Source organism: Varroa destructor, unplaced genomic scaffold, assembly GCF_002443255.2.
Source record: "Varroa destructor unplaced genomic scaffold, Vdes_3.0 BEIS01000001.1, whole genome shotgun sequence".
NCBI classification, from domain to species: domain Eukaryota; kingdom Metazoa; phylum Arthropoda; class Arachnida; order Mesostigmata; family Varroidae; genus Varroa; species Varroa destructor.
Genome location: NW_019211454.1, coordinates 20,403,239 through 20,424,964, shown reverse-complemented (window position 1 = coordinate 20,424,964; position 21,726 = coordinate 20,403,239). Strand labels below are relative to the sequence as shown.

Below are 21,726 nucleotides of genomic sequence, written 5' to 3'. Positions count from 1 at the left end.
AAAAGTCATATGCGATTGCTATATTAAGACTGACCAGATTAATAGGCAACAGATCTCGGAAATCGAAAAGGGAGCTTATTGTTTCGGAGAAGATTGCAATGAGACTTGCGTTAAACTAAAACTGAGAAGCTGAAAAGCCTGAAGATGTAAAATCACTAGGCCTGAAGATGTAAAATCACTGAACTGGGGATCGAGCCCTGATTTTCACGATTGAAAACTCCCTATTCAAATCACCGTGTAGGGTATTCTTAAGCTAAAGCGTGCACTTAAATGAAGATCAGATCAATTTACAATGACGTAAAACGGTTTTATTTAAAGGTTTATTCCATTCGACGCCTACTATAAACTCTATTATAAGGTTTTTCCTACAGAAACGAATAGGGCTTTAAGAGATATCTGCTCATATGCATACTTCAACTAGAATTAATATCCTCGTAATATTTATAGTTTCTTTCTCTCTTCATATAGCAGAGATTAGAGCTGAATCATCTGCTACAGCGGCTCAGGCCCGCACGGCTGCTACAAGTTACTCCTGCGGGCGACCCGCTGTTTCAATGCAGAATCAGACGAGCCGACGTGAATTCGATCATCATCATCATCATCGTCATGGTGGTTCTTGTTGTGGTTTCTAAGTAAGTTCGATTTAAGTTCAGTTTAATACATTCCATCGTTCAATTACCAAACAATGAATAATCACTCGAAAGATGTGAACACATTAAACCCAAATGTCCAGAACAGGAAAACTTACGCAGCAGAAACGGATAGTAGCAAAATCATTGGATTGGATTTAATCATGGTAACAACGCATTGCATAACCGTTAGTCACGCCAGCTCTCAATACCACTGTCCAGATGACAATCAATTCTAACAATCAAACAATGACAGTGAAGCTTCTCTTTCTCTCGTCGGTATTATGATCATTTGATGAATACCAGGGTATTGTTGTTACTAGGTTATAGCTATTGTTGTCGTCACAGATGATGGCTGGTGATCCTATGACTCTAGGGTTTTTGTATTCCTGTTAGCGACAGCTGCCAGCAGCAGACCGTTAGGCGCTGTGAAACCGCGCGTTTAGTCTGCTGAAGACCGAGAACTTTGCGTCTGCCGCTACGGAGGTGCCTTAGAAACCGACTCATCATCAGGCTACCTGAACGCGGTAGCCACAGTTGCTTGCATAGCTTTATTTGTGATAATTTGTAAAGTTATGATCCTGCACCGATTATTAGACTAATGATGATGTTAATCTGTTGCAAATCAGAAGTTAACTGTATCGTGACGAAAGGCTATTTCAATTATTTCTCAACTATGGTGATGTCTATTCACGTGTTTACTACAGCCGTCTTCCATGATATCTCTACGAATTTATTGTTCTGTGTTACTATTGAAGATGACACAACCGACGGAACGGCTGTACGGCGGAATGTCGATACATAAAATATATAAGTCGTCTATGTTACAAGGAACCACAAACGAGTAACGTAATACGCGAGATAATTGTTATCATGAAAATGAACAAAACAGAATCCAGTCTTGCTCGCTCATCCGTATTACTTGCGTGTTTGCCTAGAGTACACATACGTTGTGCATTCCGTCGCCGTTATTACTATCGGTACTATTATCATTATTACGAATCATATGAAGCGTTCGGCAACGATTTATGGTCGGTGACGCGGGCTGCTGCGCTGGCGGCAACGACGATACTCATTATTCTTCGCATTATTAGAGTGACCCCGTCACTTCACTCGATCTGTCTGTCTGTCTGTCTGTTTGTCTGTCTGTCTGTTTGTCTGTCTGTCTGTCTGTCTGTCTGTCCGTCCGTTTGTCTGTCTGTCCGTCCGTTTGTCTGTCTGTCTGTCTGTCTGTCTGGCTGTATCTTTCATCTGTAAACTCACGCCCAAGTTCTTGTCTTTGTTTTCAATTTTCGCGCTCGCTTCTGGCCGCCGATGCGTATGTGTGTTTTCACGTGTACTCTATGTATAGAGAGAGAGGAGAGAGAGAGAGAGAGAGAGCTCTCTTTTGTCCCTTTTTACACTTGTTCTCTGTCTCGCGCGCGCGCGCGCATTTTTCGTATTTGTCTCTCGTTCGTTTTTCTTCGTATAGAGCGCGCATGGTTGGTATATGGTGGAAGTTGGCAGCAGATAGTTTTATCGCACTGCGCTGGCGTGTTGTCATTCTGGATATTGTTCCGTGTTTATACGACGCTAATATATTTATTATTTTATCGTTTACACTTTGTGCTTTCGTCCTCTTCATTTTGTTTAATGAAAGTTCCTCGCAAATTACTCTGCCCGTTTACTTGTGGTAGGCGCTACATTTGACTATCGGTTTTACTGTTGCCATTATCATCAGGCTGTTATCGTGTATCCTTTGTTTGTCTTTCATTTGTTGTTAGGATAGAGTTGAGTATTACTGCATTAAATCTCATTCTTTGTCACACCTTTCCCTTGTGTATCCGTTCACTCTGTCGATGTGTTCTTGCTCTACTTTTCAGGTCTGTTTTCTAATATATAAGCGTTTACTGTTTGCAATGTATCTATATATGTGCGCACGTGTGTGGGTGTATGCGTGTCTCGTTTCCTGTTTGCGTAATTGTGGCAGTGGGCCTGCTTGCCAGCCAGGCAAAGGACGCAATCCGAAGCCCGGCGGCTGACGGCTTATATCAGCCGACGATCTAACGTCTTAAAACACATTCTTTATCCCATCACGTCCTCACAGTACGGAACCGGTCAATCAGAAAAAACGTTGGCGCTTGAAACAAACACTGGCAATTTTCTACTTCTCGTTCTTTTTTGTTTAATTCTCAATTACAACGTGTATAATGCGTGTGTTCACTTTTTTTTCTTCTTAAATCAAATTATCTCATAAGACGATCCTTCTACCAGACTGGGAAAGTTTACCATTGCGATAATATTATTAAGGACATATTGTCGTCATCATCATAGCTAGCCACCTAGACTAGCGCCCGGCGAACGTATCTTCGGTGTAATTCTCATCGAGCGGCAGCTGGCGACCTTTTTGTTTGTTTACCTGTTTCGTTGGCTCTCGCGCTTGCTCTTTCTCTCAATAGCAGCTATGTTACACGAGCCTATTACTGTATTCTCCCGCAATCTTTCCCCGTTTCTCCTAACTGCTCTCTCTACTCGAAATCCTACCACCCACACACCCACCCATCCACCCACCCACCCACCCACCCACCATATATTGTGTGTCACCCTTAGCGTGTGTCAAAGGCCCTTGCTGTCGTCAGATCCCTTAGCTAATGCAGTAGAGGATTTACCTGCCGACAATAACGGACGTCTGGCACTGTGCCCGTTACTGTCATCGCGGTAATAATAATAGTAAGAATAATTATTATCATCATAACTTCATCTGTATCAATCATGAATCAGCATTGTTAGCATTATACTAATAATTGTCATATTAATCATACTATACCATCGTCATCATCGTGATACGGGCCATTCGTTTGTTGGGGCGAAAGGGAGCGGAAGGTAGAGAAAGGCAGCTAACTTGGGTCAGCTGCTGAAGTCAAACGGACAGCGCTTGCTCTTTCTTCGAAAAAAATCTCCTTTTCACGCCCCGCTAGTTAATAATAATCATCACCCATCACCACCGCTATTATTGATGATGTGACAAGACGATAGTCATTTGCTCTGAATGGCCTTTTGCATTCATGGCGCTACTTGAGTGACCACTTGATGGCTGGTTTTATTGGCTCTGACGCTATCCGCCGTAGCATTTTCGCCAATTTTGTCATCATAATTCATCCATCCATCCATCATCTTCATAGACTAGCAATGCACTTGGCAAAGTCAAAGTGTATGACGGCGCTTTTTGTACACAGTTTCGGCCAGCGCCCCCAACGCAGGGAGGCTCGACCGGACCTATCTTCACGGCAGCAGGAGATGATCATATTATTATCATTTAAGTTTTATTTTTGTTATAACTCTCGTGTAGTATTGTTGCTGTTACGTTTCATTAGCGTCATCATCTTCAGTACAATCATTAATCACCTCTTTGACGTCTCTTCCTCCGTCCACTATTGTCCATTGTCATACTCACCACCATCATCATATTTATCAATATTTATCTGAATGTTTCATAATTATTATCGTTATCAATAATATTATTATTATTATTATTATTATTATTTAATACGACAAAGACAGATAACCTTTCAGCCTCTGCCCTGATGGGTCGTATGCCACTTACTTGTCACATTCCGCCGACCGCTACATATTATTATTATTTTTATCATTTCATGCATCTCCCTCTTGTTACAGTCATATCAATATATCAGATCCTGCAGTTTGTCCTGTTGATGCTGCGTTCGCACTGCGTGCAGGACCGTCGCATTGGGTCTGCTGCTGAAGGTGTAAGCAATAGCCTTCTTATTCGCTCACTTCCGAGGGCAACAAAGTTTGTTTGTCGAAAGATCGAACAAATTGGCGGAGGCCGTCCTTCCTCTGGACGACATAACCCCATCACATTCTTCATTATTATCCTTTTATTGTCATGGCTATTATTCGGCAGTCTTCCGAATGGTTGCTAGGGGCACTAATGGGAGTGACTAGACTAGACTAGATGGATGGAACGACGGACCATTTAGAAGAACCGAGCAACTACATTTGCTATCCATAATAATAACGGTAAGAAACATAGTAATAATAACAGAAGTAGGAAAGCCTCCGCTTCGAGGTATCAATGGTGAAATACCGTGCTGCAAGTCGAAAATAGGATAGATTCTTGTCAAAAAAACAATCGATTTTAGGTAATTTTGATTCATTACTTTACTTGCTACGTCTCATAATCACGCTGTCGTATTATGTTCGCATTACTCATATTGTTATGTGATAATCGTTAGTATCTGCCCTCGCGTGTACCCCTATTGCGGCGATGATTTTGTCAGAGGTGTTTCCTGTCAAAGCGAACTCAACGCGTTCGATATTTACTGTTAACTGTTATTTTTTCGTTCAATATTTTGCGCTCATTTTTATTTTTTTTCCACTTCCTCATAATCTCATCCTACGGTTGCTTTTCGAACGAGTTTTGCTAAGATCATACAAATTTATCATTTCATTATCAGAAATCCATCGTCTCGTTGGCTTGATCATTTCGTAATTCATGACCAGTTGCTAACAGGCTGTCGAACATAGCAGCATGGACACAAAGTCACGATCTAATACAATAATCTACTACGCTTCAGTGTAGAACGTTTTTCTGGCTAGAGGACTGTTATCCATTCCTCATACGTAGGTGACAACTACATACACATTTAACCTCGCTGTTTTCCTACCCGCTCTGCAATGTACTAGTTTTGTCATCGTCAAGCTGAGATTATCGGGTGCCATTTCCGATTTCATTGACACGCTAGTTAATCAACTGTCACGCACGGCCCGACCGGGTCCTGTGTTACGTACGTCCGAAACAAACCGACCTCCCGGGTGATTAAAACAGTAGCGTCTTATGAATTTAAAGTGATCATTTCGTTCGCTTGAACCGTACGTTATTATCGATAGGTGCATAACTTTGTTGGCCACTGCAACTGATCATAGTAGAGACCCTCTTCGAGTGCGTCGAGACTCTGTCGGACAACGGCCTAGCCCAAGTAGCAGGATGACGATATCAGCGACGATGTCTTTCGGGCCTCTTCCTTTTCAAGCTTTCTAAATGGTTCCTGACGGAAATACGTTGTATTGGCCGAAATGTATTCGATGTTTAGGATACGCCACTGATGCTTACATTTATCATCCTCTTTTACTCGATATGCCGCTTCGAACAGTTCTGGCAAGTAGCAGGGACGCACGTCACAGCGTTTTCTATTCTTTCCAGATCTGTCGGCAGCACTGTCTCCGTGACGAGCGCCCGTCACGTATTCGTGACTTTTTCAAGTGTGGGCTAACACAACTGTGTACAACACGGGTAAATTCTAATAAGTTGTATGAATGAGCGTTTGCCTGAACGGACTCTTTGGACTGGAGCTACTTTGGTCATTATACTAAATTAAAACACGAATTCAAGGACTGTAAGAGTTAGACTCTAAATATATTCCCCTTTTCGTAATTTGTCCGTTCAGAGGCGTCGCTTGAGTTGCTCTTGTAGTTTGGCATCACGAATGGGACGACTAAACGCGGCTTTCTCTCATGGCCTTGGTTGTCCTGCTTCAAAGTTTGGCGTTCGAGATTTGAACATCACGAATTCGACAAGATGTCGCAACCGACTGTTGCCTACGATCAATAGAGATCACCCTGGCCATCCATTCAGTCATTATTCATCTTATAATCATCATCAGAATCTTCACTTTAATAATACTCACGTTCTTCACAGTGTTATTTACTGCAATGTATATGTGTATGTATGTGTATATATATATATATATATATATAATCGTGATATATGTTCACTCTAAAAACTTGGCAGCTTTCTTCGTGTGTCCATGTAATTTCATCGTCATCCTTGGGTTCATAATGTGTGTATTTGTTACTTTATGCAATAATAGTTGTTGTTGTATGAATTATAAATAATAGTAATAATAATGATAGTAATAAGACTTTTCTGATTTCTTCATGCATCATCTTTTCTTACCCTCTCTGTGTTTGTAAGTACCTGTCCTGTGTTGACGTGTGTTGTGTGACGAGTATAAGCACCTAATTCAAGGTAAGGTCATTCTGTACGCTGGCCGTCACTCTAATGATAGCCAGCGAACCCTGACTCGACTGTACATACAAGCACTCCCATAGAGACCTGATGAGAGTTAGTTCAGTCACATCGATTTCATGAACTCCTCATGAAGTTCTGTCTTCAGCGTTTCAACAGCACTTAGATATTTGTTATTTCAAGAAACAGCATTTAGAGCGTTGATAACATTAAGAACGTTTCCTGTCACAATTGGTATTACGTTTATATATTACTTTTTATTCCAATATCAGTATTTCAATGATCGCAATAGCATGATCTTGAGTTCTGCTTGGTAAAAGTGCGGCAGCTTTTTGCTATCGGCATATCCTGCGATGGCAGAGTTTGTATATAGCATTTGTGCTTGCTGTATACGTTGTGCATGTTCACATGTTATTAAGCTTAAGGTATTGTCACATTGGCATTGTTGGTGTCGTAAGTTAAATACTTATTTATGTTTTATGTATACTTTATCTCTTATCGTTAAACCTCTATTTCGTTCTCCTTTCTAGGAGTTGTCTTAGCAGATCTTGGGACAGTCAGAACGATTTAATTGCAAAGGTTGTTGTCGATCTTTGTCTTTTTATGTTGTTGCTGTTAACTATGTTTTTTGTTGTTGTTCCTATTGTTGACATAGTATCAGTGTTTCAGAGAATAGAAAAATGAGCTTTTGTTTTGGTTTGTATCTTATTTGTGTCGCCTTGTCGAGCTGAACGGATGTAAGGCCCAGCCGGGCGCGGCAGCGGGGGCCCTACGAGGCCTCAGGTCCCCACTCGCGCGCGCCAGGCAACTCAGCGGCCTACCGATAACCTGGAGTGCCGCTATGCCGAAGATGGTCGTTTCGGTTCGTGTTTCATTCAGATTCAACGCATTCCACCATTGGATGGTCTTTCACCCGCACCACTTGCATTAGCGGGGCCGGGAGGCAGGGTCCTACGTTATGATTGTGCGACTGCACGGTAGCGCTATGCAGAAGTTCAATTCGAGGTGAAGCGAGCTTGAGGGCTTCACATGCCGCCGGCCCCGTTGCAAATAAGTGTAGTAAGCTTATGTACGTATAAAAGCGACGGTACACGAATAGATAGACATACACATAGACACGGGACAAGTCACGGGACGGGCATTAAAGGAAAGGTAGACGTGCAGTCTGTTGGTCATTGAGGCCGACCAGATGGATGGCCGCCAATTGTTTGGACAAGCATTTTGTAGAAAACAGATTATTAGAATTCTCATAGTTATTTGTCCTGTAGCAGTACCAATTCAGAACGATGAGACTGCCCGTCAACCTGAGTGGATCTAGACATGTACACACAAAAATATAAACACACCAAGAAGGTAGGAATAAAGACACCGAAAACCAAGAGACTCTCACAACTAGAGAATAGATTGCCGAGGGCCAAGCGAGCGCTAAACACGCATACGCTTGGCGTTGTTTCCTACAGCACGCAAGTCCCTACGCAAAAGTTTGGTGGAAAGCTACCATGGGTTATTATTGCACAGTGTTGTTATTATTATCATTATCGAAGGGAAAAAATTTTACAGGTAGCTAGAAGTGGTCGATGTTCTAAGACAAGGACATCAATCCTTTAAATATTGACAGTTACTAGCAGATTATTAAAGATACGTACATCAATTGAAATGTTATTTAGTTAATAGTTAAGTGGTTAGTTAGTTACACACGAATGTAGAACTGTTGGCTTATCGACACTTTGGCCTTGTCAGCGGGGGAATCGTCGGCGTCAATAACGAGGAAGCCGCGATTGGCCAGCGGAAGCAAAAGATCGCAAAAATACGCTTCGAGACATCGTCTGAATATTGGTCAGCAGAGAGGGATGGTCAGATATCGCAGAGGTAAGCGATGCCTTAGTGCTGGCTAACTTTCACCCCAAGTTTCCGACGCCTCGGACACACCGGCTGCGTCATCGGTACGCAACGACGGTACAACATCAAAACGGCTAGACAGAGACTGTATGTACATGGATAGGCCCGAGGGTGGGCCGCCACAAACAGGCTATCGTCATCTGATGCTGTTCAGGCCTGTTTATATTGTTTTTGAGAAGTGTGTGAACCAGAAAGAGCAGAAATATCAGCCACAAGGGCGCTTGGTCACTCCTATGAAACTTCTTGGGCAGCGTATCTTTCATTCCTGTAATCTCTTTTTCCTCTCAGCATTATTATTATTTTTATGTTCACTTCGAACGCAATCTGAACCCACATCAAGGACCATTGGCAGAACTCGTTAATGTGAGTTGCATCCTGAGCAGGCATTACGATTCCGCTGGATCTATGTGTGTTTTGCGGAAGCAGAAGTTAAACGAAGCTAACAAAAGAGACGCAAACGAAACCGGGAAAAGAGAACTGAAACAAAGTGGGCGCAGGCTAACGCCTTACCTTGAACTGCGAAACGGCCGATTTCAGGCCCGTCTCACACTACGAAGCGGTAGGCGAGCCGAGAGCTCGGCGTCTCTTCTGTCCTCTTCTCATTCATCCAAGTACTCAGGTGTCGTGTGTTTGTCAAGTACTCAACACAAGGGATCTGACGGTCGGAAGTTGGTGCTCAAGGAAGGAACAAAGTGGAATGGTGAGGAATGCTTGAACATTAACGTCATGTCATTTGTTTGTGTTATTCAATCTGTGAGTCATCAATCAGTCATGATTACATTTAATCAGTCAGTCAGTTAGTTAGTTAATGAAAGGTCGTATTTGTAGAATCTGTGGCACTTTCAGCAGTATTCATAGTTAAATTGATAGTCGTTGTTAAATAGTTTCGGTTAATAGTTAACTGTAGTAATAGTGACTGTTATAGTAATAACAATACTGGTTCGTTTGTGTTTCGCGATGTACATTTCTTGTCATCGTGACTCGTTCTTTCTCGTCTCGTTTTATATTCCTGTATTGTTTCTGTTTCTATTGTTCTTGTTGTTGTTGTTGTTGTTGTTGTTGTTGTTTTCAGTCAGTCATTACTATGACGGATAGTCGCTCTCATCCTAACAGTGCTGGCGTGGCAAGGTTTTTTTCGTTGCATTACTACACGTGGTAATAAATAATTGTAGGTGGTCATTAGTAGTGTAAATCTTGTTTCAGTTGTTCATGCTCTTGTCGAGGCACAGATGTCTTGCTGGCAGGCAGGGATAGTGTTGTTGCGCGCTGAAGTATTGGTTGTTATGGGCGAAGATGAAAATTGTCTGTTTGGTAGAAGTAGGATTATCGGCTTCCCACTTCTACCGCGTCTCCCCTTTTGTTCTCATCGAGGTTGGAGACCTCTTGTAAGTTCTGTCGATGGCTGTCGGGTCGACCGCTGGGCTTGCTGACAAAACGGAAAGGGTCAACTCGACATTATTTGTTGGCATTGATCTTGGTACTGGAGTTCGGTTAGCGTTGCCTGAAGTAAGATTTTTCGTCATACGTTATGCTTAGCGTAACATTTGCTTGACGCTGCAGGTTGCTTTGAAGGCCGTGATTTGTTCCATGGCTTCGATAATGCAACTGCAACAAGGCGAGAGGTGGCCAGAAAGCCTCGTCGAACCCACGTCTTTCTCCATTTGTACCTATACGAGCTGATGTTTACATCAAGGCACAGCTATTTATAGGTCTGGCTCGTATGATTAAAACTTTTCGTCACCATTATTACTATTGTATTTGTTTTTGTCAGTTCTACTTTTTTGTTGATTTTAGCATTGGGCGTGGGTTATCGCGTCAACTCGAACCGAGCAATGCATCGTACGTTGGAAAGATCCTAGTTATCTTGACCATGACACGCAATCAGACGACGTCGGACTGGTGACATGGCGTGAGAGAATTGACATCACTCGAATGTACACTTCATATACACCCATAGATAGAGCTACGTTAAACGTTATTACAGCGGCCATAAAGGGTTGCTTTAAAGAGAGTTAAACACGTTTGATATACGCGGTGCTTATAGAGATAATTAGAGAGTTTATATAAAAAGCAACACGCCTTAGAGGCAACTATTTAAAATTTAACTGCTAGATAGAAAGATAAAGCTGCATTGTCGCTCTAAAACTGCTTGTTGATCGAATAGGTAGTTAGTCAGTCGATCGCAAACGACATGGCAACCGTCCAGAACGAGCCCGAACGGCTACGCTTGACATTGTGGATCATTATAAAGACCCTTCGCATACGAAACACTTTGCACGGCTCAGGCAAAGCTGTACAATCTAAGGCTGAGAGAGTAGACTGAGTGAATTGAATCAAATCGAAAGATAACATCTATCGATCTGTTCCGTAGGTGTTTCAAGATTTCGAGACTTCTCGGCTGCGCGAACCATCGCGATCAGCAGAATAGCGAGCAGCACTGGCAGCGCTGTTTGTGCGCCTGTCGATCCGGGACCCTGTGTCGACAACTAGTACCGTGTTCATGTCTTCTCTATCAGACAAGATCAGGTCAGACAAGTGTTGAGGCGCAGATCCGGAGTAGCGGTTGTGCAGTTTCGAAGGTTTGTCTTTCGGAGTCGCCGGTACATACATAAAAGGCATATATTAAGGCATTGAGCGCTGCATTACAGAGTAATGCCGTGATTGTAGCAATTTCCGAATTGGTGGTTATAGACGTCGACAGACTATAATAATGTCGATAGACATTATCGGAGACGACGTAGCGTTTGTACGCATTTTAAGTATCGCAATTGCCGCAATACTGTAGAGAAATAGCTTGAAAAATTAGTCAGCAGTTTTAGTCAGTATGGATAGTTAGTAAACAACGTAGATATCGTTACGTGGCTACAGGGGGGTTCGTGTGATATTTCACATAGACATTTGATGATGTCGAAGACTTTGCTGTATAGATAGCTTCGTAGAAGTGCCTGACAAGCTGGAGTTCGTAACATCTCGGCTGGGTCACATTGGGACAATTCACAGGGCCTCCTTGCCTGACTCTCTGGCAACTTACATCTCTCTTCTACCTCATTCCATTCGCGTTGCTGACTCTCAGCCGAGGTCCCGGTTTGCGTATCCACTTCGCAGTGGCTGCCGTGCGTCCTGTCTTGAACAGCCTGCATCGTCAGCGCAGCAATCCGTGTGTCACTAACGATTGCCTCGGGCTCACCGGCCGCTACAACCTTTGTAGCAGTAATCGTGGCAGTAGTTATAGTCGTGGTAGCTGCGGCAACACCTGGGACAAGGTGGAAAGACTGAGCAAAAATGGCAATAGAAGAAAAATGGCGACCCGAGCCACTGCGCGAATGGCAAATTACACGCAGGGAGCTGCATTGGTCGATGGCTTTGGTGTGCTCACGGCCTAACAGTCGTTTGGCGCTAGGGAAGAGGCGATCCTTGCGAATTTTCATTCTCATTCGTTTTTTGATCAATGGTTATTTTAAGAAAATGAGCACTCTAGTTTTACCACAACCGATGCTGCAGAACTGACAGCTGAATGGACGAGTAGGCAGCAAACGTGTTAACCTTTTAGGTTAGGACACTCCGATGCGGCTTCCGGCGCTGCTAGTCATCATTGGTACTACGGCCTGACGACGACACCAGCCCTGAGCTGTTGTTGCCGCTGAGCAGGAGGATTTTCGGTTGCATGAAAGTCCTTTAGGGCATGACTAGCCGATCGAACGGCTGGTCAAGGAGGTCCCTGTAGAAGACAATCCCGGTTTAAATGACAACGTCTCAATACTCAACGGTGCGTAGAGGTCCCGACACCACTTCATTCACGGTGGAATTTTCGTCGGTGGGCTTCGCACGTCGATGGCCGTAAATTGCAAAATAAACTGTGGCGTTGGTGGTTCGGCCTGTTCTAGCTGTTACCTTCGCAACGAATAGGATCTCATGGGCATGTTTTGTTGAAATGAACGAGTTTTGCAAAGAGTAGATTGTGCATGTAAATATTCTGCTGTTCTTAATCGCCTCGAAGGTGTTGTCGTTATCCATGGAACTATGGCGTTATTCAGGTGTTAAATAGGTGTGCTGTTATTTTTGTTGGCAAACTTCCCCGAGTTCGGAACAGAATGATGCCGGGCGGCACCGCGAACGATTGGTTTCGTTTTCTCAGTATTGTACTTGGTAGAGTAGCATATGTGGCAACAGAAGTGTGATATGAGTAACAAAATGAACAACAATAATAATAGCATCTTTAATATGATTAGTACTAATTGTTTGTTTGTTTGTTTGTATCTATTGATTACAATATGGTCAATAGCATTCTATACTTGATTAAATTACTTTTATTATTATTATTAAGCATCTCCTCCTGTGGATCATTTGCTGGATGGAAACGCTATGGTGGTAACACCTTGGCTAACTGGCAGTTGATAGAAAAACGCTCATCAGGACTAACAAAATGTTTCGCTTGAGAACACTCCGCGACTAACAGAGATAAGCGCGCAGATTTGTTTATAAAGCGCGCGATACTTATAAACAACACAGTACACTCTTTTTCCTTAAATGTTTTTTGAACACTTGATTTCAATCAGTCAATCAGACAGTCGATCAGTTTGTTGTTAATAATCATCAATCAGCCTAAGCTATTAACCAGTCAATCGAGCAGCCATTGATCATTAATCGAACACTAAATCATCATCCATCAGTCTGTGAAGAGTTAGCTCATCAGAAATCACCACAAATTACGAAACTCGAGTTAGGAGTTGTATAGCACGAAATCTCAATCTTCCAAGAGAAATGCATTGATCGATCACACTTCTAACGTTATATTTCAAATGACTATCCCAGTCGTCAATCAAAATCAATCAAATTATCAATTGTTGTGCTTTATATATATATACATATATATATATATATTTATATATACCTGTTGACCAATTCCCAGTGGTTGAGAGCGATAGCGCAACTCACATACTCTAGCACTTGCATTCAGTCAACATTTGCAAATTTGTGCCCTGCCCAAGCCCCAAGCGGAACGGGCACTAACTCCTTAACCCATTTTACGTTACCGCCGATTACGCTAAGTAAATAATGGAGCTAATATTGTTATTCCTTTGATCTTTGAGAAATGGGAGATAATGATCGTTTTAAGTTACGATCATTAAGTAATACATTTATTCGATTGTTCAGTTAAAACCTCCGCGAGAGGCCGGCGGCCAGACACATGGGTCGGCCGGAGCGAAGAGACTGGGCCTGAATCGACCGCGCATCCATCCGTCCCAGAACAAAACGAAGGGCCGTCTGTCCGCTTGTTCGTCTGTCTATCTATCAAGTAATCAACCAGTCCTATGTTTGTTTACCTGTGGCAGAACCAAACAACGCAGCTCGACCTCCGCCCGCATATAGAGTGCGAGCGAACAAATAGGTGCGAAATGGCATCGTAACCTACGGCTTTAGATCGCTGAAGTGGCCGGCAAGCGCACTTCGAGAGTATCCACGTAACGACCTCCTCACATACACTTTTAGCCGCTCACTATCAGTCTATCATTTAATTAGTACAAATATTCAGCGTGTACGTTCAGTACAGCCCACACGTCCCGTTAGCTGCCTGCCCGTACGTGTGTGGAGAGCGAATAAATGTAAAACCTAACGACTTCAAATGTCCCTAAGATAGACAGTCGGCTTGCGTCGAAGTTCTTGTTGCGTTAGTCGGCGACGGATTCAACATTAATCGATGACTTGTACGGCCAACTAACTAGCCAATGAAGTACAATACGCTGCTAAAAAAAAAACTATGACGTTAAGTGAGCTTCTGTGAAATTGAAGATTGTCATAAGTATTTCCCATCCTCGTGATACCGGTTTTTTTCTTGCAAAATGTGCGAAGATGGTCTCGCTTGAATACGGTCCAATGCCAACGTATTCTCTAATTACGTATCAACCATTACTCAACGTATAGGTTAGGACTGAAGATTTTACGTCGTCGTATAAAATTCCTTTGGATCCTAACTCAAAGACGCCTGTGGGCGAATCAGGGAGGACCGACATTAATTATTTAGGTAGCTTGATTGCTCGTTTATCTGTTATTACGCGTAAATCGATTGATAGAAGAGAGTTATACATAGTCTACGTTGTCAGCCGTGTCGCCCAAGAAAGCCAGATGAGCGCCGCGCTTCGCGAAAGAGGCGCTGCCAAGAAAATCCAGAGCAAATGTCCTTGAGGCGAACAATCTGCAGTCTGGTTTGGATAATTCAGACAATGGTTCAGGCTAGAGGAACATACTGTTGGAGTTGGAACGTTGCGTTCAGGTTGCGCTGGAACAAATGCCAGGGCTGATTAGTGAGATTTGTTTGTAAAAAAAAAAGCCTCTACCTTATGTTGCCGCATGAGTTTCACTCCCTCGAGTCACTGAATGAAAGTTGTTAGCAAAGGGTAAAGTACGCCGAAAACAAGTCGCTAAATCATTTTTATGACAGTAACCTTAAAACCAGTTGGTATTCAGTCATTATTGCTTTTTTAAAATACTTCTTTAAGACAAGCGGATCTAAAACAGGTCTGTGATTAGACTGTCACCGTAATGGGGTGGCTGACTTGGCCGGTTGGTAAGAGCGCTGGGAGCTGGTGGGAGGGCTAGCGTAGTAAGGGTATCCGTTTGCCATAACAACATAATAGGGGAAAAATTTCCGATATATTTAAAATACATTGCCATCGGATTTATGCTGCACTCGAAAGCGTATTGAAATTAGACGTGGACGATAAAAAGTCCGCGAGAGCATCGACCTGTCACGCGGCTGCTGCTGCTGCTGCTGCTGCTGCTAAGACGTAACGGAGCTTTTACACCGGATACACGAATAATATAGTAATAATAAAAGATGTCTTATGAAATGATCTTCTAAATGATTTACATGTTATATCATGCTGTTTCTAGGTTATTTTCATATAGCTAATTGCATTATGTGCCAATAGTATGTAATAGGTTTAGTTTTATAATGGAGATGCTTGAAGATCGTGTAGTCGAAGCAGCGGATTTGATTGCTGGTTTAAAAAAAGGGTATGACACATCCAAAATATAGAGATGGAGGACGAAGTCTACTAATAACGTCCGAGCTGAAGAAAAATGCTGTTTGCTTTTCAACACAAATAATTGTACGTAATTTCGAAGCTGTAGTACAATGTTTTTTTCCCACCTTCGTCAAGTTGTCTGCCATTGTTCTATCTTTTGTTCTCGTCTTTGCTTCACTGTTCCAGTGGGTTTGATTTTCAGGAGCGTCGTATAATTCATGTACCAAGTGTGGTCGTGTTTTCTGTTCGATTGCGCTTCCGAGAGCGTAAACAGTAACATCAGTAGCTGTGGAAATGGTTTCGGGCTTGATAACAGTTGAAACGTAGTGGTAGTAGTAGTAGTAGTAGTAGTAGTGATTTGGTAAGAGTGGTTAACTTGGTAAAATTGGTGTATCACGAGCACTTGCCCCAATAGCCGTTGGGCCGCCTGGTACCGAACTGGTGAGCGCAGGGCGCGGCAGCCATATGGCACGCGCCTGGGTGGCACGGCTGGAGAGACTGCGCTGCGCGAGGAGAGGCCACACTTGGCATGGGCCCCAGCTCGACGTCGCTGCCATCGTCCCGAGCTTTCATCTGGTTGGCATAGAAATCGTAGAGACGTGACAGCACCACGGTCGCCATTGCGCTACCGTGATTGTTTTCTATCAGACGGAGCACGAACACTCCGTCCCAGCCGAGGTAGTTGACCGCGATTTTGCGGCTTACTCTGGACAGTTCGCCTAGACTTACCATCCGCGTCCGCCATAAACACAATCGGACGAACGCGAACCGGTTGCAACGGAAGCATCTCCAGAGCCAGAGAAGTAGCGATGCGACGTTCAGGGGTAACAGAAGGGCCAGATAGAACCACACCACAGAAAAGATCTTCTCATTGAAGACGTTAATGGGCAATACGCATCGACACAGGTAAGTTCGAAGCCCGCCTTGTAGAGCGGCGCGTACCTGACAGAGGGTTTGCAATGGGAACCGGGGGGAATTCCACCAATCCCCGTCGGCCGCTAAACGTCGTGCTAGTTCGAAGCCGTGACGTAGGAAGCCTCGTCCTAGGAATGCGGTTAGCAATAGAAATTGGAAACCTACATTTAGAACGTACATCGATTTCACAAGCAGGTATAACAGACACAGATAGCCGGCGGGCCCCCCTATACAGCGGCACGCAAGGGGGAGTCCGCAGGCCGGGTCTGTACAGCACCCTGCATTGCCGGCGACCAAGGTATGGAACTGGTCGACGAACTCTGCCAAAAGGGCCTCCCTCTGCTGACAACCTGGTGGCAGGCTGGCGATATCTGAGGCTCTTTTCAGCAAGCGTCGTAGTTTGACGCCTGCGCTATGGGCGCAGGCGCCCCACAAGACGAAAGGCAGATGGAAACAGGCTCCTTGAACGAGCAGTATCAACGGTGCCCATTGATAGTAGCTGACAGAGACGCGCCTTAGGCGCTCGGACGCGGCGGGCGGAGTCTCAAAGCCCGCATAGTCCATCTCCTCTGGTTGCACCCGAGGATCGGGCGGCTCTCTAGGAGGATCGAGATTCTCATCGTCTGATTCCGTTACGAGGTAATATGTAGACGCGGTCCAGCAGTAGCTGTTGACGAATCTTGCTTGGGCGTCTGTGAAGTAGGTCGGTGTGAAACATTCTATTGGATCTCCAATGTACTGCTTAGTAAATATGGGCAACGCCAAGAACAGGAACATTACAAGAGTATATTTTCGGTTGAGTTTGTCCACTCCATCGTCAATGGGCACGTGGATGCCCCCGATAAGGTCATGGAAGCGGAACAGAAATGACATCTTGTGGCGCCCCGACTGGTTGTGATGGTGGTGGTGCGGTGGATGCGAAGAAGAATGGTGTTCCTGCGTCGTCCTGCTGGCTGCTTACGCGCCAGCCAGCGAAACGTCCGTCCAAGCCGCGCGCTCTCGAGCTTTCTTTCAGGGCTTGCAGTAGCTGCGGAAAAAGCGTTGATGACAGATACAACGGGCTCGACCAACACAGCCGAGCTCGGTGATATTGACGAGCGGATGCAGTTATCGTTGCTGCTGCTGCTTTTGCTGTTTCTAACTAGAAAATCGCTGATGTTGCTGAAGATTGATGTTGCGGTTTGTCTCTTTGTTGTTGTTTTTGCTGCTGCTGTAGCTTTTGTAACTGCAACTGCTGCTTCTTTTGCTGATGTACACCTGCTGTAGCTATTGTTGATGTTGTTGTTGGTATCGATGTGACAGTCGTTGTTGTTCTTGATGTTGTTGCTGCTTTTGCTAGTGTTGCTGTTGAAAACCTTATTATTATTACAAATAATATTATTAATATAATTATTATTGTTAGTGCTGTTATTATGATTAATATTATTATTATTGATGTTTGAATGCTTGGTGTGTTTGATGGTGGACTTGGTGTTGGTGTGGTCGTTAAAGCTGTGGCCTATAAGGCCAAGCCTGTCAGTAGGCGGATTATTTTCTTGGCTTCGCTCAACGACGATTCGGTTTCTTCTCTCGATGTAAAAGCGGTTCGGTGCAAAAGCGTTAGGCCTAAGTGGCCTTACGCGGCCGTCGCCGTGGCAGTGGTCACTGTTTCTTCTACTTCGGCCGGTTTTCTTTCTTCTAGTGTTGCTGTTCGTGCTCCTGCTGCTTCTACAGCCGCGACCGCAGGACGCAGCTATCGCGGCCCCGCAGCCGCCTTCCCTCCTACGAGGCCGGCCTGGCGCGGCGCTGCGATGACGCCGGAGATCCAACGATTGAAGACGCTTCGGGGAGACTCTTACGAGGGTTGACGAACTGAATATTGCGTCGATACTTCTGAGCAAAATGCCAAGGCCTGATGTCGACTTCGAGCGCCAGTCGGCGACACCAGAACCAAACTCGGGTATTCTGGCAGGTGGGTGGATTACAACTTCACTGCTGTATGTACTACCTTTGCTCCTGCTGGTTTGGGTTAGGTGCAGGCTGATGCTAAGCGCGCTAGGATGATGCGTATCCCGAAAAAAGACGCCTCTCGCAGTCTTCGATTCACTCCTTTGCTCGACACAGGGGCGCATCTCCGAGGCTAGCATGGCACCTGTAAGCAATTAACATCAAATGCGCAATCATACAAACATAGCATTGTTACCAACTTTAGATACCGCAATCAGGATTAACAAGCATTTAATTACAATTTTAAAATTAACAATTTGCAAGAATTTTTTTAGAAAGAACCAACAGCCTATAATAAATCCAAATTAACGTCTAAGTGGCGTTTTCAAATGCCGCGCCTCTATGTATTCCCGTTCTCGCGTTTAAGCATCGAATGCTTTTTACCCCCAACGCCTTACCTAGAAATTGTGACCTAATTGCTAAGAAATAAGAAGCCTATTTGCGTCTCGGAATCACATCGGGTATCGACTAATCACTTCATATTGGCGGTGGCATAAGAGAGAATTTTTCATACACCAAACGTTGACGAGGACCTTTTAAAATCACTGTATCAATAGCATGGTCTAGGATGAACAAGAGGTGAGTGACAGCACACGAAAATCACCAGTTCAAACGCCTAAGTATGATGTTTAATCCTGACCGCGGGCAGACCTAATCTTTCGGATTTGCCTGCTTGAGCGCACTTGTTAGGTGCTCACTGCGCAGTAACAAAAGATTCGGTCAAGAAAAAAGTCATCAGATTTAATGCGGTACTCTGCTAATAACCCGGACAGCGTCATACACAAAAAGGAGTGCCAATCATCGCATTAAAACGTCTAGCGATCCCTTCTGCTGTTAGAACTGAATGAAGCGGCACCGAACGATCAGGCAACTACCTCATCCCAAGCGTAAGTAATAGCCTCTGAGGTCCAGTGATCATTATCTGTCATAAACTGCATCCACTTCTCATGCACGCTCTCGAGCGACCTCTCATCTGTTCAGACATTTCATGGGGTTCGCCATGACCAGAGCCCTCTGAGGGGAGTGCTTACCACCGTGTGCCGTCATTGTAGAATGCCAGACGCGTAAGTTAGTGGGTTGGGAGCACTTGCACAGTGATGGCTGTTTTCTTTCCCGGGCGTACTTTGAGCCTTAACAAATTCCAGTCACCGGAAGCTTTCCTCTCATGTGCCCAACTACAAACGTTAGAGATGTGTACGTCAAATCCAAGAGTCATCCCAACACTGTGGGTCACTTATTGGCACAGAGATGGGGGATAAATACATGATTGCCGACTGCAAACCAAAGAATCGTAGTCGCCGCCATTGCCATACTGGTACTGATGCTTAGGAATGACCAGTTGGATAAAATGGATGAGCAAAGGAAATGTGGGTGAACATGAGCAAGACGGACCAAAACCATTAGTAACGTCAAGTTCGGGGATAAGGCAGCCGAGGCTAACGGTCCTACCGCCAGTCGTATCCTGCAGATAAAAAATGGGTGTGATTTCATCGTTGGACAGGCAAATTATTCATTTGCTCCCTTGGTACGGTGGTGGTTTCCTTTCACAGTCTTTCATAATTTCTTGGACTATTTGTAGTCCTTCGACAGTTTCTCACTGTGATGACCATTTTGCCCCACATCCCTATGTTCTCGCTTTTATCTTTCCCGCCTCGTTCGTTCTCTTTTCAGTGTGCCCTTTTCTCAAACAAACCACTACGGCGGTAACAGTGCGCCATGAATGCCTCAGGACGGTGGTTCAAAAAATGCCAGGCGGGCATCTCTTCGCAGCTAGTCAGTCCATTCGTACCCCGTAGCTATTGGTGCCACTATCACTTCCATATCATGTCAGTTGATGTGCCACTCCCCTTGCTTGCTTCGGCAGTGTTCCCTTCGGACGACGATGTGCACACTGTATTGCGTTGCACCGCAGTCACATTACTAAGCGCATTGCATCGTGCTCAAGTCGTCCATCTTCGTCTGATTGTAGCACAAGGTGTCAGCGAAGCATCCAAGGAGCACCGTTAACACTGCAGAAGATCTATGAAATAGTATTGTATATGTATGAAAATGGATCACGTGGTTGGATAGAGGTGTAGGTCTTTGAGCAGTCGCGTTAGGCTCTCTCCAGGAAACTATATTTAGCAATTAAAAAATCCAAAAAGTACCTCTTACTTTTCGCGTAATAATGTGGTTTTCGTTTTTTCCGAGTACACCTACCCACTCTGTATCCTCTAGTTCCAAAAAGAAATCCGTGGATGCGGAACATGGATGTTGTGTGCTTTGTCATGCACGTGTAGAAGCACATGAATTGGAAGCTGATTATAAGGTAATGCTTTGGGTGCGCTAAAATGTAGCCTCGTACCATAACTGTCTGTAAACATTGCATTCCACGTAATGTTCCCCAAAGGCCCTATACGATGCCTGCATTGACGGCCCGTAGTAGGCAATGTTTGACCCTTGAAGCTACAATGTCGTCATTTGTAAGGTCTATGTGTGCCTTTTGTGCTTCACTATAGTGGAGCCAACGTGCAAATTAGATACTCTTTGCATCAAAATAGCAACCGTGTCAATTTTCTGCTGACTTGTATACTTTCACTATTTTTTTACTATATCTCGTTTGAAATTCAGCTCTCTCGTACCGCGTTACAACATAAAGGTCATCAAGTAGAGAATATACTCTAGAATTGAGGTAGATATGCATACTATTGCAAACTGATACGTCTAATTGAACGTCCAATAGACTGGGAATCTGCAGAAGTTCAAAAGGCTTGTGCTGAGCACGTAACTTGGCTTTTCCCCTTATCCCTTTAGTATCCGTTCACTAAAAATTGATATCAAACCAATTTGAAAATGTCCGCAAAATCGTCTATATACACATCTGATTTGTACCAATAAATATTATTGACAAGCTACGAGCCCACTTTACTCTATTTGAGAGTACATAAACAGTAAGTTCAGTAAGAGCAGAGTTCAGTAAGTAAAAATTTGGTCGGTTACTGGAAGTGGGTTAAATACGATTTTATAGATCGTTGAAGTAACACTCACCAATTCACTATCCATGAAACTAGCGGGATACGCAAGACACGAAACGGTGCGTTTTTCTCTCAGCTAAAAAAATTTCGAAGACGAGTTCTAGACAAAATTAGATTAATTCAAGCAAAAATCGCACGCGGTCTCGCTGTATTTTTGCGACCGCCGGATAGACTTAACAGGACGCCTATCTGTACTGAAGTTAAAAAGGAAAAACTCAGCAATGGCCAGC

General features: G+C 44.0%; 2 protein-coding genes across 4 annotated transcripts in view; one reads left to right on the top strand and one right to left on the bottom strand.

Moving 5' to 3' along the window:
- Positions 1-286: 286 nt before the first annotated feature.
- On the bottom strand, positions 287-18,183 carry LOC111246209 (innexin unc-9-like). The gene has a single exon (XM_022795441.2). It carries the CDS (start codon positions 17,367-17,369, stop codon positions 15,975-15,977), a length of 1,395 nt encoding a protein of 464 aa, XP_022651176.1. The 5' UTR covers positions 17,370-18,183; the 3' UTR covers positions 287-15,974.
- Positions 9,118-21,726, top strand: part of LOC147758361 (uncharacterized) — a 26,335-nt gene continuing 13,726 nt past the window's right edge. The window contains exons 1-2 of one of the 3 annotated variants that reach the window (XR_015318763.1): positions 9,118-9,256; positions 18,178-18,447. Coding sequence is in view for 1 of the 3 variants with exons in the window: in XM_086977024.1 (XP_086833150.1) it covers positions 18,391-18,447 (57 nt within the window). In the remaining 2 variants the exon portion in view is untranslated. Of the gene's footprint in view, positions 9,257-11,016; positions 11,136-18,177; positions 18,448-21,726 lie in introns of those variants that run through there. The other 2 variants (XR_015318762.1, XM_086977024.1) reach the window with 2 other exon arrangements.